Source organism: Fistularia commersonii, chromosome 7 (assembly GCF_037954325.1).
Source record: "Fistularia commersonii isolate RoL2024-O1a breed Wild chromosome 7, RoL_Fcom_v1.0, whole genome shotgun sequence".
NCBI classification, from domain to species: domain Eukaryota; kingdom Metazoa; phylum Chordata; class Actinopteri; order Syngnathiformes; family Fistulariidae; genus Fistularia; species Fistularia commersonii.
Window position 1 is genome coordinate 16,725,490 of NC_141290.1, and position 17,136 is coordinate 16,742,625.

General features: G+C 39.8%; 1 protein-coding gene across 8 annotated transcripts; it reads left to right on the top strand.

Moving 5' to 3' along the window:
- Window positions 1-602: 602 nt before the first annotated feature.
- Window positions 603-14,250, top strand: ccdc66 (coiled-coil domain containing 66). 8 transcript variants are annotated; one of them, XM_086150089.1, is made up of 22 exons: window positions 679-847; window positions 2,221-2,279; window positions 2,523-2,545; window positions 2,828-3,040; window positions 3,718-3,808; window positions 3,890-3,976; window positions 4,061-4,178; window positions 4,898-4,992; window positions 5,588-5,649; window positions 6,505-6,597; window positions 6,733-6,867; window positions 7,342-7,553; window positions 8,121-8,205; window positions 8,289-8,447; window positions 10,275-10,332; window positions 10,706-10,786; window positions 10,880-11,114; window positions 11,577-11,787; window positions 11,870-11,922; window positions 12,414-12,556; window positions 12,682-12,812; window positions 13,558-14,250. In XM_086150089.1, the coding sequence occupies exons 1-22, from the start codon at window positions 837-839 to the stop codon at window positions 13,594-13,596; spliced, it is 2,394 nt and encodes a 797-aa protein (XP_086006215.1). In that variant the 5' UTR covers window positions 679-836; the 3' UTR covers window positions 13,597-14,250. The 8 variants fall into 8 exon arrangements, with proteins under 8 accessions (XP_086006213.1, XP_086006215.1, XP_086006208.1 ...); XM_086150087.1 differs by lacking the exon at window positions 679-847 and adding an exon at window positions 603-625 and having other exon boundaries at window positions 3,718-3,976; XM_086150082.1 differs by having other exon boundaries at window positions 3,718-3,976.
- Window positions 14,251-17,136: the final 2,886 nt, after the last annotated feature.

The window sequence follows — 17,136 nt, forward strand, 5'->3', positions numbered from 1 at the left end:
AAATAAGATTAGATACGATAAGACACAGCAGAAGGGTAAGTCTTAGCATTATTATTATGATACAATTGATGTCATCTTTGTATATTATACATGTAGAGTATAGATAATAAACAGATCGTGGACGTTAATCCTATCTTACTTTTAGAGACATGCTATCATACAACACACATAAACGCACACTCGAAAACTGATCATTCGACCCAAGCTTCAATAATAAATACAACCTCTAGATCCCTTTACAACACTTTGCCATTAAGCTCAGACTGTGCAACTTCTTATCCTTTCAATAATCTTGGTTTAAAAGCAACTTTTTATCAACTCGCATTTTCAATGTTCGTAGTCGGACTGCACTATTGCCTGTCAGTACCCCCATTTTTATGAATGCATTTACTTCTATTGACGTTGTACTTGTCATTTTTTTGTGACAGGATAAGTACAACCCTCTCTCTGTTTTAGAACAAATCAGTATATTTTACAGTACGTCCATTAATGTGTATTATTTGAGGTAGTGGAAGTGTTGCGTTTATGTTCTTTCGTTTCTTGTAGAATTCGCAGCTATTGTAAATGCAACACAATTTTAGAATCCAAATGATCGAGCTTGATTGGCTGAGGATTTATCAATGAGGTAAGAACTAACCAATGAGCGAAGACGTTTTTGGTCGTTGCCAGCAACCAGCGTTTACATGCTAAGGAAGCAGGAACTAATATCGCAGGTCAACTAGACGTGGAGAAGAGTAGGTTCCCTCAAATGATGACCGTTATTTTCACATCGTTTTTCTGCCTTTATACGACCATGGACAAATAAGTAGCTGTTTCGTCGAATTACTTTTTTCAGAATGAATCTCGGGTGAGTGTTTTGCTACGCGAACACTTGGTTGCTAAGCTAACGTCGCTGTATGTGTCACAGTGAAAAGCATGGGGATTATTTTTAAAGTCTTGCAAGACGATAGTAAAATAAAGAGCCTCCCCATTAAATGAAGTTCGGATTAAACTGCAATTGTTATCGACCCTTATAAAACAATGCTGATAAACTTGTGATGAAACTACTTGGGCTTCGGATAAAAGTAATCAGTAGGTCATTACGTAAAGATTACTGATGAGTTAGAAAGTGTAAATAACCGCATGCCGGAAAAAAATAACAAAATCTGAATTAGACCAGAGATGAATTGCTATAAACCCAAGCGTTTATTATCGAAACTAAATCAACAACGATCTCACAGCTTTAGTGTAACACCTTTTAAATGATCACACATGATATGACATTTAGAGTAAGCCTGGGTATGAACACAGATCTTCATACAAATAACCAAGTCTCACGTCAATAACACCTTTTGGAAGGAATTATTTCTGTTTTTACAAAATATACTTAACAACTAAACGAAATGAACAGTATAAAGTATATGGGATCAAGGAAAATAGGAGAACAGAATGGTAGGTTAATAAGTACACACCATTTAATTCCTTTCCAAACCAGAGAGACAACTTGTTTTAGAGACCAAGGTCAGAAAAGGGATTATATGAGTGGATGTGGGAAATAAAATCAGTTTTTGATACTAAAAAAATGCCCCGATTACATTTTCCCCTACACTGAAAGCCTTACTTTACTGATAACATAGGATATAAAAAATATGAAAAATAATTGATCCACTTCCTACTGGTTGAGCAGTTTAAAGCTTTCAGAGTGCTTAGATGGGATTACTTTATGTCCCAGGATTTAAACTAACCCTGGAGAACCTGCTTTTAGCTGCTGCCCACATATACATCCAGCAACACTTCTGATCATTGATCTTTTCTGCTTTTGACCAATTTAATTCTGTTGTTTGTAGTTTACAATTATGTCTTAAGATAGATCACTGTACCCTCACTTAGGTTAAGAAATTCCATTATTGCAGTTTTTTTTTCTAAATTTTGTCATATTCAGTTCACTTTACAAAACCAAATACAATAACATTTGACAACATGAATTTAATTTCTTTTTGATATTGAAGTTATTTTTCATAAAAAAAATGCAAATTGTGCACCCGCAGCTAGTTAGTCACTCCATTAGTTTGACACTATTTTGGTTCTAATTTCAAGAGGTAATTCACAGTTACTTCAATTTTATGTGAGTTGTAAAGAAGTTTTCATGTATTTTCATGTATATTACCTGGTTATAAAAAAAGGAGTGGACTTGCTTACGCACAGCTACTTTTTCATGCGTTTTTTTCTTTTCTTTCTCAGAGATGGCCTGCTTTTTGAACTTGACAATGGAAAACCTCGGCTGATTGTCCTCAATCATGGTAAGTTGCTTCTTCTCTTATTTTCATTGCTATCTCGCTCAGGTCGAGAGTAGTGTACACAATAGTAGTTCTAAAAAGAGAGAAACATTACCATCTCTTTGGGGCTTGGTGTTGAAAAAGTCTTGTAGCACACTCCTCAGGAAAGATTCAGATTCCAACTTGTCTAGTTTAAGATATATGATATGTTTGTGCAGAGGAAAAATATTGTTGGCTGACTACATCCTTGTGTTTTCAATGCTGCAGGGCTCGAGAAGAATCTAGCAAAGGTAAGAACCATAACACAGTCCAGTCAATATGAATTCACAAGTTCCACATGAAAAAATAAATGTATCTGTAAACTAATACACATCTACGTGGTTTGCCGAAAGAGATTGTCTCTGATGGTCATTAAGTACCACTTTGCAGCTATTTAACTCACTGACCATAACATAGTTTTCTCATTTAGAAATGGCTGCAATGGTCTAAATTAAGAGATTTGGGACATTTAGATGAATGACAGTGTTAGTTTTTATATATTTGTCTGATCTATAATCTTAAAACAATTGTAGCAGCTGTCCTGCAGGCCCTCAGCGGCCAACATTCTGAGCTGCAGGCAGCCATCCTGTGCGGAGGACGTGCAAGTGGAACGAGTGTCAAGGCAGCAGACTGGTCGCCACAGAGATGTGAGAGTGAAGGCAGGAGTCTCCCATAAGGCTGCACACGAGGAGAGAATGACCAACATTACACCATTCACAGCACAGCAGCATCACACTGCTTCCAAGGTGAATATTTGATTTCACCGAAATCGTGTATTTTCTCCTTCACAGTCAGACTAAAGTTTTCTTCATAAATGTAAATCCAAAGGTGTACTGTAAAGCACTACATGGGCTTGCGCTAAACCTGCAGTTGGTTTTTTCAATTATCTGGAAGAAAAGATAATTCCCAAATTTAGAGAAAAATATTGAATAACAGACATAAAGAGAAACATCGGCAACAAAGATTTCATCCAGTAAATTGATCCACTGTGATCAACTGATGATTAAAAAAAAACAAAAACATCAGTTTAATGTTTCTGAATGTGCGTCAGATTTGAATATTTCTTGCATTTTTATCGTGATTCTTAAAAATCTTTGCGTGATAGAAAATTATTTACAGGCAGCAAACACCCCACTTGGCCTAAAAACTCTAAAAATACATCTAACCAATTTACATATTATATACATTTACACACACTTGTTTATTAGTTAGATCACAAACATTACTCTTTAAAGGTGACTAATGTTCAAGTAACCTCTAATTCTGAGATATTTTCCAATGAATTTAAGGACTATTTGTTCCTTTTTCAGTTCTTGCCACATTTGTAGGGTCATTTTTGGACATTTTTCATGCAATTTCAGATAGGTATTCAGCTCACCTCTTGCTCATTCACATCCCCCCAAATGTTGTTCTGTTGTGGAAGGTGAAGTCCGACAAAAGCAAACATAGCCTCACGACTGGATCCCACCGAGCAAAGGGGAAGACAGGGTCTTGTCAGAGCAGCTGGACTCAAGGTGGCAGCAATGTGGGACTAATGGACACCCTGGTCAGTGGAGATGTAGGACTGAAGGACAACATTGTGTGTTTGACCAAAGAGGAGCTGCAGAAGATCATCGACGCTGTTCAGTTGTCAAGTAATGGGCGACAACCAGCAGAAGACCTGAGGACACAGTGTAGAGAGGGTGAGTGACTGCTCAAGTTCTGGTTTTTGTCATTAATATAAGAAATATAACAAGGGACATTTTCCCTTTCGTCTTCACGGTCAGGACATCACGCTGTATCAAAATCTGTCTCTTCAATAAATGAAGGGGGAGTAGAAGAAATGACGGAGGACAGACAAGAAGGATGTGATTCAACAGGAAGCTCACAAGATAAAGATACCAGGTGAGAAGCTGAGCAGGAAAAATGTTTACCCAAATATAAGCAGAACATTTTTGTTTCTTTTTAGCTAATACACATAGCTTCATGTGTCACAATGGAACAATAGACTGTTATTGAAATTTCCCCACTGTGGGATGATTAAAGGAATACTCTATATTATTATATTAGCACCAATATATGTTTAAAGAGTAGTCATCAGTTTAGAACGAAGAAATAATATAAGCTCATAAGTTTAGAGATACAACTTAAACATTTAGAAAACTAGACAAAAAGCACACAAACCTTTTTTCCTTCATTAAGCTGAGTACATTTATGATAGTTCAAACATACTATTTGGTTTGTGCTTATCATTGTCCTTCTTTTACAATCTCACCACATAATGCCATATTGATGTTAAAATAACGTGACAGGGAAGAAGATGTAACTTAGAAATGAGAAGAAATATATCTGAAAACAAGAAAGGCGTTAACTTATAATCAGTTAGAAATAAGATCAGAAATACCATGAAACATGAAAAAAACAAGCAAGAAATCAACCAAAATTAGTTAGATATTACCTGAAAATTAGAATAATTTTCCAAAAATGAAAGTACAGTCTAGAAGGGAAAGAAATTTTTCTTTCAAAAACAGTGCAGGTGTTAAATTGTATATTTTGATTGTTTGTTTTTTTTTCTCCTCCCTATAATATATCAAATGAATACCTGTCATGCTGTTGCTATCCAGGTCTATTGGATGTCTGTTCAGCTGGATGGAGGAGCGAGAGTCTGAAAGCAGAGCAGCCCTGGAGGCCAAGAAGGCTCAGTGGAGAAGAGAACTAAGTAAACACTAATGTTTCATTAATCCTAATGGATTTTTATACTGATTTTACAATAGCTGTTTTAATGACACAAATTCCTATATTACATTTAATATATTGACATTTCCAATGTTCTCTGACCTTAGGTTTTTCATATTTTTGATATGCCGTCCACCTCTTTATGATTTCCTTGCCAAAAACTTTTATGGCTTCCTTAGGTGTTCTGTCCTTGTTCTACCCATCCACACATTTGATTTATCTGCCTTGTGATTGAATTCTATTCACCGACACAAATTCTTTGACCAAAGTTTCAACATGCATGAAGGGCAGCACATCCTGTTGGTCAATACGGGACTGCATTATCTTTCATATTCTTCTTTAGAGAAAAGAAAATGATGTAATCAATATAGAGTTTATTCTATACTTAGCTTGTGATTACATGACATTTTTTTTTAATCTATCTACTTGTATACATTCTGTGGTACAACTAAGTACCCCTGTGGGTACATGTGCTGTTCTGTGACATAAAGTGAACCGAAGGTTTTGAAGCTTGTATTTAGTAGCGGATAGAGCAACATTATCTATTTTGTTCAATGAAGTGTGTGTGTCTCTCACAGATGAACAAGTGGCTCTGAAGCAGCAACCGCGGAAGCGGTATTCAAACCCTATTCGACTGCAGGTAAGGACATTTCAGATGATTGTTGTTTCCACTACAGTAGGAACAAGTACATTTAGATACAAAAGAGCACTGTACTTTCAGTTAACTTATGCTTTAAATGGATAACAAGTGATCTTTAAAGAGGCTGTCTTCCCAAGTGTGAAATGTCACTACACCAATATGTTGTTTGCAATTGCTTGGTAATGTATTTATGTGGTCCACTTGTTTGTGTAATTATGGAATTTATTAAAATATGTATATTTAAACTAATTTTTTTTGTCTTCAGAAGCTTGAAAAGGCCATATAGACCTAAGCAATTAACTACTTTAAATTTAACATTAACTTAAGATAAGCAGATTATTTGCCCAAAAAGAAATGTTAACAGAAACAAAATCGCACTGAATTACCAAAGCAAGAAACACCAATAGACAGAAGATTTTCCTTTTATAATTCACCAAAAAAGCAAATACGAAATAGTGTAAAAGGTAGGTGAATTTGTAGCTTAACATTTTTGCATTTTTTTCTTATTTAGTTCAGAATTCCATTACCTAAATGTTTGTATATGGCCTATAAACACAGTGACATTCATATTATCATATTAAGTTCCTTCTATTGTGTTGCCGAGGAGATTCTATGAAGAACGATGATTTTAAATTGAGCTTTTGTGGTCAGTTTTCTCTATATTGTCGAGACCTATTTGACTATCAGCTCAACCTTAACCCTCATATTATATTAAGGGTCAATTTGACCAATTGGGTAAATGGGTGAAATGGGTCAAATTGACCCTTAACATAATATGATGGTTAACTAAAAACAGAAAAACTTTATATTTAGTATTAACACTCACTGTGTCCGTTTGTGTTTTTTTTTAATCAGGCTGAGAGGGACACAGATATAATGTTACCAGTTCAGAGCTCCTTCAGCCACAGGGAGCAGCCTGCAGCCATCAGATCCAGCCTCAAACTCGGGGTAAGTGTTCCACACAGCAGCCTTTGCCTGCCTCTGTTTTCACTTGATGAAAAACAAATCCACAAATATTTTACTAAAAGAACACCTATGACTTTTGCAGCAGTAACATCTTATTAAACCGTGTCATGTGTGTAGGAGATCACCCCCATTGAAGATGGGCAGACAATTGAGAGGAGGGCAGAGGAGAGGAGACGTTGGCTGGAAGAGCTGAACCGTCAACGAGAGGAGACAACTGAGCGCCGAAGACGAGAGAAAGCCCTGCAGAGCCAGGTCCAGTAGAGTCAAACTAGAGTCCGGTGAAGAAATTGTAAAAATGAGGTCCAGTGTAGACAGAGTAGAAACCAGGATCTAGATCCAGAAAATATTACAGCCAACCCCAGTGAGATTCACTCTGTAAATTAGAGCCACTTACTTAAGAAAGTGTAGGGAATCTGAAAGAAATATTACCATAATACCAGTGAGAACCTTGACCCAATAGAGAGAAAGTACTAAGTCCAGAATCCTGGTCAGTGTACAATTTAGGCACTGCAGACAGAGAGAGGTCAACTGAGTAGAATACTGATTCAGGTCAACTGAAACCCTCTGGGGGAGGTGAAACCCATCAATCAGGCCTAGTGAATCCCCTTTTCCTTTCGGCTTTTCCCTCCAGGGATTGCCACAGCAAATCCATCTCCTCCATCTAACCCTATTCTCTGCGTCCTCTTCTCTCACACCGACAACTGACGTATTAATCCTACCCAGCAGACGGAGGACCATGAGCTCTGGGCGGCTCACTTCGACTCTCTGCAGCATCGACCTCCGGTCCAGCCTGCAGCACCTCCCGCTGGCTCTGAGCGCGGGGACTGGGAGCCTTCGTCCAGCCTGTCTCAGCTATGGGATGCTACCAGCAGCTGTGGGGCAGAGAGTGTTAGAGGAGCCAGTGTTGATGTGACCAGCAGACACTCAACCAGAGCCAGGTGACAGCTTTATTTACACAAAGAAAACAAGGGCCCGTAAGGCTAATTTAATATCTATCTCGCATCATTGTTTTTCAGAGACTGTTGACACGATGAGTGTGATCAGTTAGAAATATATCATTTTTCGGCGTATTTATTATGTTAATTAGCGCAACATTTTCAACTCATTTTTTGTAATATTGAAGTATTTTACGTTCTTGGTATTTTTTTGGAATATGGTACAAATATAAATGCTTCTTAATTTGGAATTTCTTGCTGATTTTGTGTTTTCAGTAAATTCAGGATTTTTGGGGGAATGGACTGGAGCTAAAATTAAGGGTATTCATTCCCATATCATTAGGTTCATTAGAAAGGAAGGAATTGCCAAATAAGAAAAAATCCGCTGGTGTATAAAATGAAAATAACAACAATGGATTACACAAAAACTATTTGAAATGATAAAATGATTGATTTCAAATCAAGTTTTATTTTTCAGATCAAGGTTCGGTCTCCCTCTGTCTCATCCATTTTAATCCCTGTGTGAATATAACATGAGCCTTTACGTGAGTGTTTCTGTCTCCTGTCCAGCTATTCTAGGACCATGACAGCCCTGTTAGACCCCGTCCAGATAGAGGAGAGAGAGAAGCGGAGGCTCAAACAGCTAGAGCAGCAGGTTAGAGGAGGAGGAAAATAAACATCAACTCAAACTCTAAAGTATGCAATGAAAGAGCTTACGATTTTAAATATCCGCCGCAGCGTGCGATCGAGGCTCAGATGGAGGAGCGTCGGCAGCAGAGGGAGCAAGAGGAGAAGAGGAAGAGGGCCGAGGAGGAGGAAGAAGAGAGGAGACTTGTGCAGGAGAGGGAGAAGCTGCAGCGTCAATATGAACACGACACTATGAGGGAGAGACAGAAGGTAAGGAAGCGATATAAACCAAACCAGTCACAAAATGTCAAAGGTCTTCTATCATGGGCATCATACTCAGGGGTTTACAGTATGATCTACTGCATGTGTGTTTGTAACCAACTTTAGGGCTTAAAAAATTTGCTTCACAGTCTCAAATAGCTGTGGAGCAGTAAACTGGTTTTAATGTATGCTGGATTTAAGGCAGTGTATTTATTCTACTGATTTAAATCATTTTTTTAAATGGAATTCTCTGTCTATTCAATGAACTGTCATGTACTGACAATGTGTCACAGCTGACCTACATATTCTCAAAGAGGTCATATTCATATGGCTTCAGTCATGGACTGACATTCAATCATATTCCACTCACAAACATATAAACACCTCAGATATTGTAACTGAATCACAGCTGTTTCAATTTCCGGTGTGCGGGCAACTATGGTACTTTAAATAATTGTACTATAAAACATCAACTTGTCAATGAAACTATATTTATATGTGTTCTGCTTTTCTCTGAGCATTTAAGTCTCATTACGTAAACTAATAACGCATAGCGTCTTACAATGCAACAGATTCATTCTGCTAAATTTGGGTTTAGCATTGAAAAAAGATCATTGCTAGTTTAGGATTTATACTCCAAAAAAAAATAAAAATTAACAGCTTATTTTACAATCAATAACATGATAATTAATGGTGCGCAGAATTTTATACTGTTTCCAATGACAGTTTACATACCAATAGACCGGCAAGGTCTAATTCAGCTCAAGCGCCACTTGTACTTTATCATAAACAAAATGTGCTTCCACTTGGCCTTCCCTGTCGGCCCTGGTATGATAGTGACACCCAGTAGTTCTAACTGATCCCAACATTATTGTCCACAGAATTTTCACAAAGGGACTGATTTCAAAGAACAGAAATAGCTTAATAACCCCAGGACCGGAACTTATTTTGTAACAATAGGAGGATGACACAGTCAAAGCTATTTTTCAAAACTTTACTTGTGTGTCTGCGTGTGTGTGCATTTCTGCCATAATTGTCAATTGCGATGAAAAATCTTACATAAATGTAATAAAATAGAATAGAACTTTTGAATTCTGATGGAAATTGTTTTGCCAGGTGTCTCCAAAATGACAGAAACTACTGAACAGGATATCGGTGTTGTTATTGTATCAGATTTCCCTCCTGCCGAAAAGGGATGAATTGTAGAATTTGGCCACAGGTAGGAAAGACCTCCTGTGGCATGAAGTGTTTCAGGTATAACTGAAGGTATAACTGGTTGTGTACACTGTGTAACTGTTTCAGTACACAAGTACAAGTAAATTAATTGAGCAATGACTCACTTACTGTCAAAATATTTCAAACGTAGCCGAAAAATTAACTAAGAAAATGACAAAATTGTTGAAAGTGTGTATGTGTAAAATTGAGGAAAATTGCACAACAGCAAGAATGTAGCTAAAATTAGTAAAACCTTGCTTGAAACTATGCAAAGAAAATAATAATAAAAAAAAACGATCTGGATGCAAAGCTCAAAAACTGCCTAAATGAATTACAAATATTTCTGAAATCAGCATACATTTCCTGCAGAAATAGCGTAAACATTATCTGAAAGATCATAATTAAGAACAACAGTTTTAATTTAACATGCACCTAATTCAAAGGTCAGATTTTAGATATTTATCAACTGCTTTTGAATCCAGCGACATTATAGACACACAATTCAAACCTTAGTGCAGTGTCAACTGCAGAAAACCATAATTGGCTCTCAGAATATTCCTATGGAAATGGTCTGATAATGGAAGAAATGAGTCCTGTAACCAGTTTCCTGTGCGTCTCAAGCAGGAGCTGGAGAAACACACCGATGACGGAAAACTGCAGGAGACTCTGGAGTCCAGTGGTGAGCAGAGATTTACAACTATTACTTGTGAAAAACACTGACCCTGAAGACAGTGACTACACTGCCTTTGGTTTCGGTTCAAGTCGGGATAGTTTTGTCCTTCGGTTTGGACTGATTAGGCTGATGAGACGAGGTCCGAGCTTGCTTTTCACTTTTTGTGTGAACGCTGGTCGCTATCAAAATGGATCAAACTATTACACGTCTATGTAGTAGATGGACCTGTAATAAACCAGGCCTGTTAGAGAAACACACAGCTCTCTTGTGTTTCCCGTGGGTCACGGTTTGCTAAGCATCGCGTGTAGCTGTCGTTGGGCAGCTCATTACAGAATGGTCACGTTTTCTCATTCGTCTCCTCACATCCGCCACGTTCTAGCAGCTTCCAGACCAGCAAAGGGTTCGAAAGAGATGGCCAGCGCTTCGGTGTTTAAGTACAAAGACACTGCTGTTCAAACAGGTAACTAAATCCCGAGCTACTACAAAACTGTTGCGACGGATGCTCCCATCACTGCTCGCATCTCACCGTACAGATGTGTCTTCCTCTATGTAGAAGCAGCACCTCCTCTCATCTCTGAAAGGCATCAGACCCCGGAGGTCTCGGCTCCCTTTCAGCCACCTCAGTCTCTGACAGCGGCCCCTCCGAACAGCAGGAGTCGAGTGATGAGGACGGGCAAGGAGAACATCTGCCTGTCCGGCGCCGGAGTGGGAAAAGACCCATATGAGGCGTTCGCCAGGGCAGAGAGAAGCACAAAAGACAAGAGGCGGCCAGAGTGGAACACACAGAGGTCGAGACATTTTCCCCCAATCAAATGTTGATCGTTTTTCCACCTTATTGTCACAATCTGATGAGAGATGAGATGAGAACAACTTGATTAATCCCGAAGGAAATTGTTGTGCCAGAGTTTCAAGTAAAAACATAACGGTAATAGATAATAGTGGAAAGGAGGAAGAATAAGAAATATAATGAAATATAAGTTGTCTTAGCTGTTAGCAGTAACTACAAAGATTGAAGATTCCCTGCGGCTGAGGGAAGAGGAATTAAAAAAGTCTGATAGCCTCGGGTAGGAAAGACCTCCTGTGGCGTTCAGCGGAGCTCTTGGTTTCTGTGGGTGAACTTTTACACTGATTCATTTATGATTGTTGTTCAATCTGGAACTCCTCATATTGACTTGAGGAGCAATACAAGGAAGTGTGTGTGTGTGTGTGTGTGTGTTGACTCCGTCTGTACCTGTCACGTGTCGGTTTAGACCCAGCCGGCGGTTTGTCCCAGCCTCGGAGCGCTACCCCGCCGAGCAGCTGAGGAGCAGGCAGGAAAGTCGCCTGAAGAGGCAGGCAGAGCTACTCGCCCTGCAGGAGAGGACATGCCTGTCTGTGGCTGACCCTCCTCCTCCTCCTCTTCCGCACCAAAAGCCGCATCCCCGCTACATCCCATCCCGGACGAGAACCAGTCCCAGGAAGGTCGGAGGCTCCTGACTGTCATGGCGCTCCGTTATATCTGTCTCCTCTGGCTCCAGCTGAAGGTCCATGTCTTGTGTTCCAGGTGGAGAGTCTATCCAACGGCCCACACCTGTCTGAAGCTGGCAGCTCTGAGAGGTAATGACAAGGTCTCACCTCATCCTAGCAGAAGGTAAAGAAACGGGATGATAAATTAAGGGGTGATTGAGTCAAAGCTACAGGAGGAGTCGAGTGGATCGATACGGAGTATAACAGGCCTGGCCAACCTGTGGCTCCCGAGCCGCACGGGGCTCTTACGTTCATGTCGACTTTTGTGTTTGTGTGTTTTTCACTTGTGCAATCACGTGCCGCTCCAGTGTTCTCCGCGCACAGCCAAAAAAGAAAAACACACAAATACAAGAATCGACATGAACGTAAGAGCCACATGTGGCTCGGGAGCCACGGGTTGGCCAGGCCTGGAGTATAACAACATGTGGCTGCTCTGTTTGTGGGAAGATAATTCTCCTGGAGAAAGTTGAAAGTGCATTAGGGCAGTTGGACAGCAAATCAAAAATAGATGTGTTCAGTATGCAATCGCTCCTCTGCGAGATGAGGTGGTATTTTAGTGTTTTGTTGTGTTGTCCTTTCAGACGCTCTCTGCGGAGCCAGCAAGTGTCCACCTCCCCTCCTCACCCTTCTGCCCTTGAGTTCATCCCTTTCGTGAGGACAGATGAGGTCTTCCACCTGGACCCGCTGGAGCCGGCTGACACGCCCCCACTTCCTGCACACTTAGGTTGGCCTCGTTTTACTCACAATTCTGCAGTCATGTACCTGCTACTTCAATCATGTTACAGACATTTACACATTGATATGTTCTATTAAATTAAAAAAGAATGCTTACGTCCCTCTTCTGGTCAGGAGCTCCACCTCAGAGATCCACGTCTCGTACTTCTTCCCATCCAGACCCCCACCGCCACATACTGCTGCTTCGAGATACTCACACCGCAAGACAGCAAGAGATTCTGAGAGGCCTAGCTCAGCTACGGCAGGTAATGTGTGCTTGTTTCCCCCGTCGAGTCATTTTGTGAAAGAAATATCATTAAATGTGCAACGCAACATTTCTCATAATGTACTGTAACAACTACCCTGGATTAATGAGCTGCAGAAGGTGTCACCAAAGACAGTTAAGAGCAAAAAACACCAAGCAAAGCCTTCACTGTCTAAGACAGAGATGGCGAAGAAAGAATAGTGGAGCGGCCAGTTTTGTCGGTTTGGCCAAAAATGCTAAGAGAATTTAGATAAAGATGAACTGAATGGTAGGACCAAAATATAACCAAAAGCTTCTAAAAGAAATCAACTAAATTGTCCTCAAATTACCATATACATTTCAGTCCTTTTTTTCCCCTCAGACAATTTTTAATACATCCAAACAATGTGTAGGCGATCATTTGTTTACTTCTTGAGCAACAAGGACCTGAAAGTCACTTCATAGTTGGCGGATAGAAAATCCAAAATCACATCTAAGATGAACTTAGATGTGTGGAGGAAGTAGCAGAGACAGAGAGAAAAAGATTTCAAAGTAAGCCTGGTTTTAATTCATCTCCGTTACATTTCTAATCTACCAATCCAACATCTTTGTGAGGCTGCATCAGCCTTTTGTTACAAAATCACCTAAATCATGACTGGAAACACTAGTTGCTAGGAACTCCAACCACGAATCTTCTGCTTGCACTATTCATACTGTTGGTAACAACAGATTTAATACATTTGATCCTTTTTTTTATGTATTTCCAGGGTTTATTACAGAAGCAGAAGGAGTGGAAACTGATCTGAACCCTTTTCTTAAGCGTGATGATTAACTCTCTGTGACTGCCCACAACCACGCTGCACATGTGACCTCTGACCCGACTGTTTGCCAACTTCTGCCCCGACGACCAATACCCGGAGGCTGATCTTAATGTGTATATTTTGTACAAATTTCAGTGCAAGGTACTTGAAGTCCGGCTTTTGACAGGAGCATGGCTTTCATTAACAAAACTTCAGACCTCCTCACTCAGCCCAACCTCAGGATTAATGGCTACGGCCAAGATGGGGTTCAACTTTATGAGCAAACACACTAAATACTCAGAATCCTGGTATCAACGCAGACATGCTGAAGTGTTTTTGTTTTTTTTTTTTATCCTAAGGATTTTGAAATGCTGAAAACTGGGGTTGGAAAGCCCATTTAGAACAACCCACTGATTTAAAAGCATTCTTCGAATTACGCACCAGAAGATGCATGCAATTCTGACTGTTTAAGTATTAGTTTTTTCAACTCATTTGAGTGATGCCAGTTTTTTTTTTTTTTCCAGAATTATCATGAAGTCATGAGTGATCTCAGTTTCTCTCTGATGTGACAGAGATTTACAACCGATCCAAATCTGTCCGATTAGTGTTGTTCTTTTTTTTGTATTATTTATTGAATACAATAAACTTATTTTAACATTCTCCTGGGGTGTATTGACTTTTTGTGTTTTTTACTGTGCAGCATATTTGCAATATAATTATTTTAATGGTATGATTAAAAACCAAAAACACTTTTAAATTACCAATAAAATGTTATTAAAATGTTACAAGCACAGATAAATACAGAGGGTGGTTTCAGGAAGGGCACAACACCATAAAACCTGTGCCAGACTAAACATGTGTATCACACCTATGAGTTTCATACCAGTTCAATCTAGGCATCCGTTAATGACCGCCAGCGGTACTGTTAACCTACAGGGCATCAGTGGAAACGGCACTCCGGGTCGAAAAAGGTGGAAAACATGTCCATTGGCGGTGAGAAAAAGAAAGCAAAGCGTCTAGGACAGAGTAGGGACTCTGAACCTTGTGACTATAACAGAAAAATCTAAAGAGCTGACATGATTCAGAGGAAAAATGAGGATATACTGTGTGTCCAGGAGGCCAGCTGGAAAGGTAGCAAGACTAGAATGCTCAGAAGCAGGGTTTAAGTTTTTTCTATCATGTTATTGACAGGCAGTGAAAGGGAGTAGAACTCATTCTGAAGGAGGAGTTTGTTAGAAATGCTCTGGAGGTGGAAAGAATGTTAGATAGTGATGTTATTAGCTTTGCCCCATAAGTGGGATATGAGATAGAAGAGAAGGAGAAATTCTGGAATGAGTCAAATGAATTATTCCCAGATTAACCCCCAGAGGTGGGAGAGCGGTAATTGGTTCAGATTTCAATGGGCAATTGCTGCAGGAAACAGAGTTGATGAATAACTGATGGACATGTTTGGTATCCAGGATAGGAACTCCATGGGAAAGATGATGAACTGTGCAGAAAGTGGAGGGAAATGGCTGTACTGACTATATTCCAGAAGAGGCAGGAACACGGGGTAACTTACATGAGTGGTGGCATGAGCACACAAGTGGATACATCATGTATAGATGACATAATCTGAAGGAAATCAGTGACTACAAACAGCGGTAGGTGAGGGTAGCCAGGCAGCAGGGGACAAAGAGGTGGACGCGTAAGGTGTGGGCACATGTCAAGCCAAGGGCGCACAATCACCTGTATGATTGGTTGGACAGTAAGGAGGAAGCGACTGACTCATACAAGTCAGTGAAACAGAGACAGAAGAGAAAGACATACAGCAGGTTCGGGGGTTTTAAGTATAGAAAGAAATGTATTGATAGATGGCAGAAATGTGACGGAAAGATGGAGCACTTGGTGAATGAGGAAAATGAGAGAACGAAGAATAGAAGAGGTGACAATTTTGGACCACGAAGAAGCAGAGATTAATGGTCAAGTGAGGAAGGCACTGAAGAGTGGAAAAGCGATTGATCCTGATCATAAAGTAGCAATGGAACTATCAAGGAGATGTGGCAGTAGAGTTTTTGACTAGATTGTCCACAGGACCTTAGCGAATGAGAAGATATCAGGAAGGGAGAAGTGTGCTGGAACCACATTTTAAGCAAGGGAGATGTGCAGAATAAAGGTTAACTTTACAGGAATAGCATCAACGAGCAATACAATTAAGTTATGGGGAAAAGTTATGGAAACCAGACTGAAGGCAGAAGTCAGCATTGGTGAGCAGCAGTATGGTTTCATGCCAGAATACCATAGATGGAGGTTTGGTTTTGACAATGTTGATAGACAAGAACATAAAAGGTTAGAGGGAGTTGCATTGTAACTTGAAAAAGCATATGACAGGGTGGAACTGTGGTATTGGATGAGGACGTCTGAAGTATCCAAGAAATATGTACGACTGGTGCAGGACATGTATGACAGCTGTGAGACAGTGGTGAGGTGTGCTGCAAGTGTGACAAAGAAGTTCAAAAGTGGGACAACATCACAGATCACCTGAGTTCCTTCCTGTTTTCCTATGTTGATGGGGCAAGCTGACAGCTTAGGTTAGGAAAGAATCATAATGGACAATGATGTTTGCAGATGACATCGTGATGTGTAGTGAGTGCTGCGAGTAGGTATCGTTATGCCCTGGAAAGGAGAGGAATGAAGATTAGTCACAAGACAGAATACATGTTTGTGAATTGGAAGAACCCAAGGAAATTGGTGAGAGCACATGAAGTTAGTGGGTGTGGGAGGAGAGGATACGGAACAGGCTTGGATGGAGGCAGATGATTTGCCATTGCAACGCCTGAAGGGAGCAGAAATGAGGATGGAAGTAAAATAAATGGACTGAGAAAAATATGGGTGCACATATGAACAAACAGTATTTTGGATTCTTCTTTGAATCAACCTAACTGATGTCAAGAGAAAGACCCTTGGAAAATCAACTTTACTTTGTGTAGACTATTCCTTGCTAATTTGATTTTCTCAGTAGGTATGCCCAAATGTTTTTTGATTCAAGGTGTTGTGGAATTATGTTATGTAACTCTGTGACTTTACTGTTCTGTCAGAAAACTATGCCGATTGTCTGAACCAATTTCTCCATGGGGAGTGCGACCAAGTCAAAACAAAAGCATGTACTTTGCCTCACTGAACAAGGTGTCCTTGCTTAGTCAACGCTCTGTCTTTCTCCAAGCAATGCGTCCTTATCAGTCTCATATAAAAACACCAAGTAGACACATCTCCTGACTGGTGGAATGTGTCCTTCAAGATGGCGCCTCCTCTCTATGCATAAAAAAACAGCCCTGCTATGTCTTTTGTACTCTCCTGCAGAATAATCTGGCCTCTGCATGACTTGTATCTTTTGAGTCCTCAAAGTAAACATAAAAGAAAACACTCTTACCATTCTTTGTTATTAAACAACTTTCTTGAAGAACCCTCCAAAAAAAAAATCACAACAAAGGCTTGAAGATGTTTCAGAGGCTTCTTCAGTTGGAGCTGAAAGAAGTCTCTCAGATGAGAAATGAAATATCTTCAAGG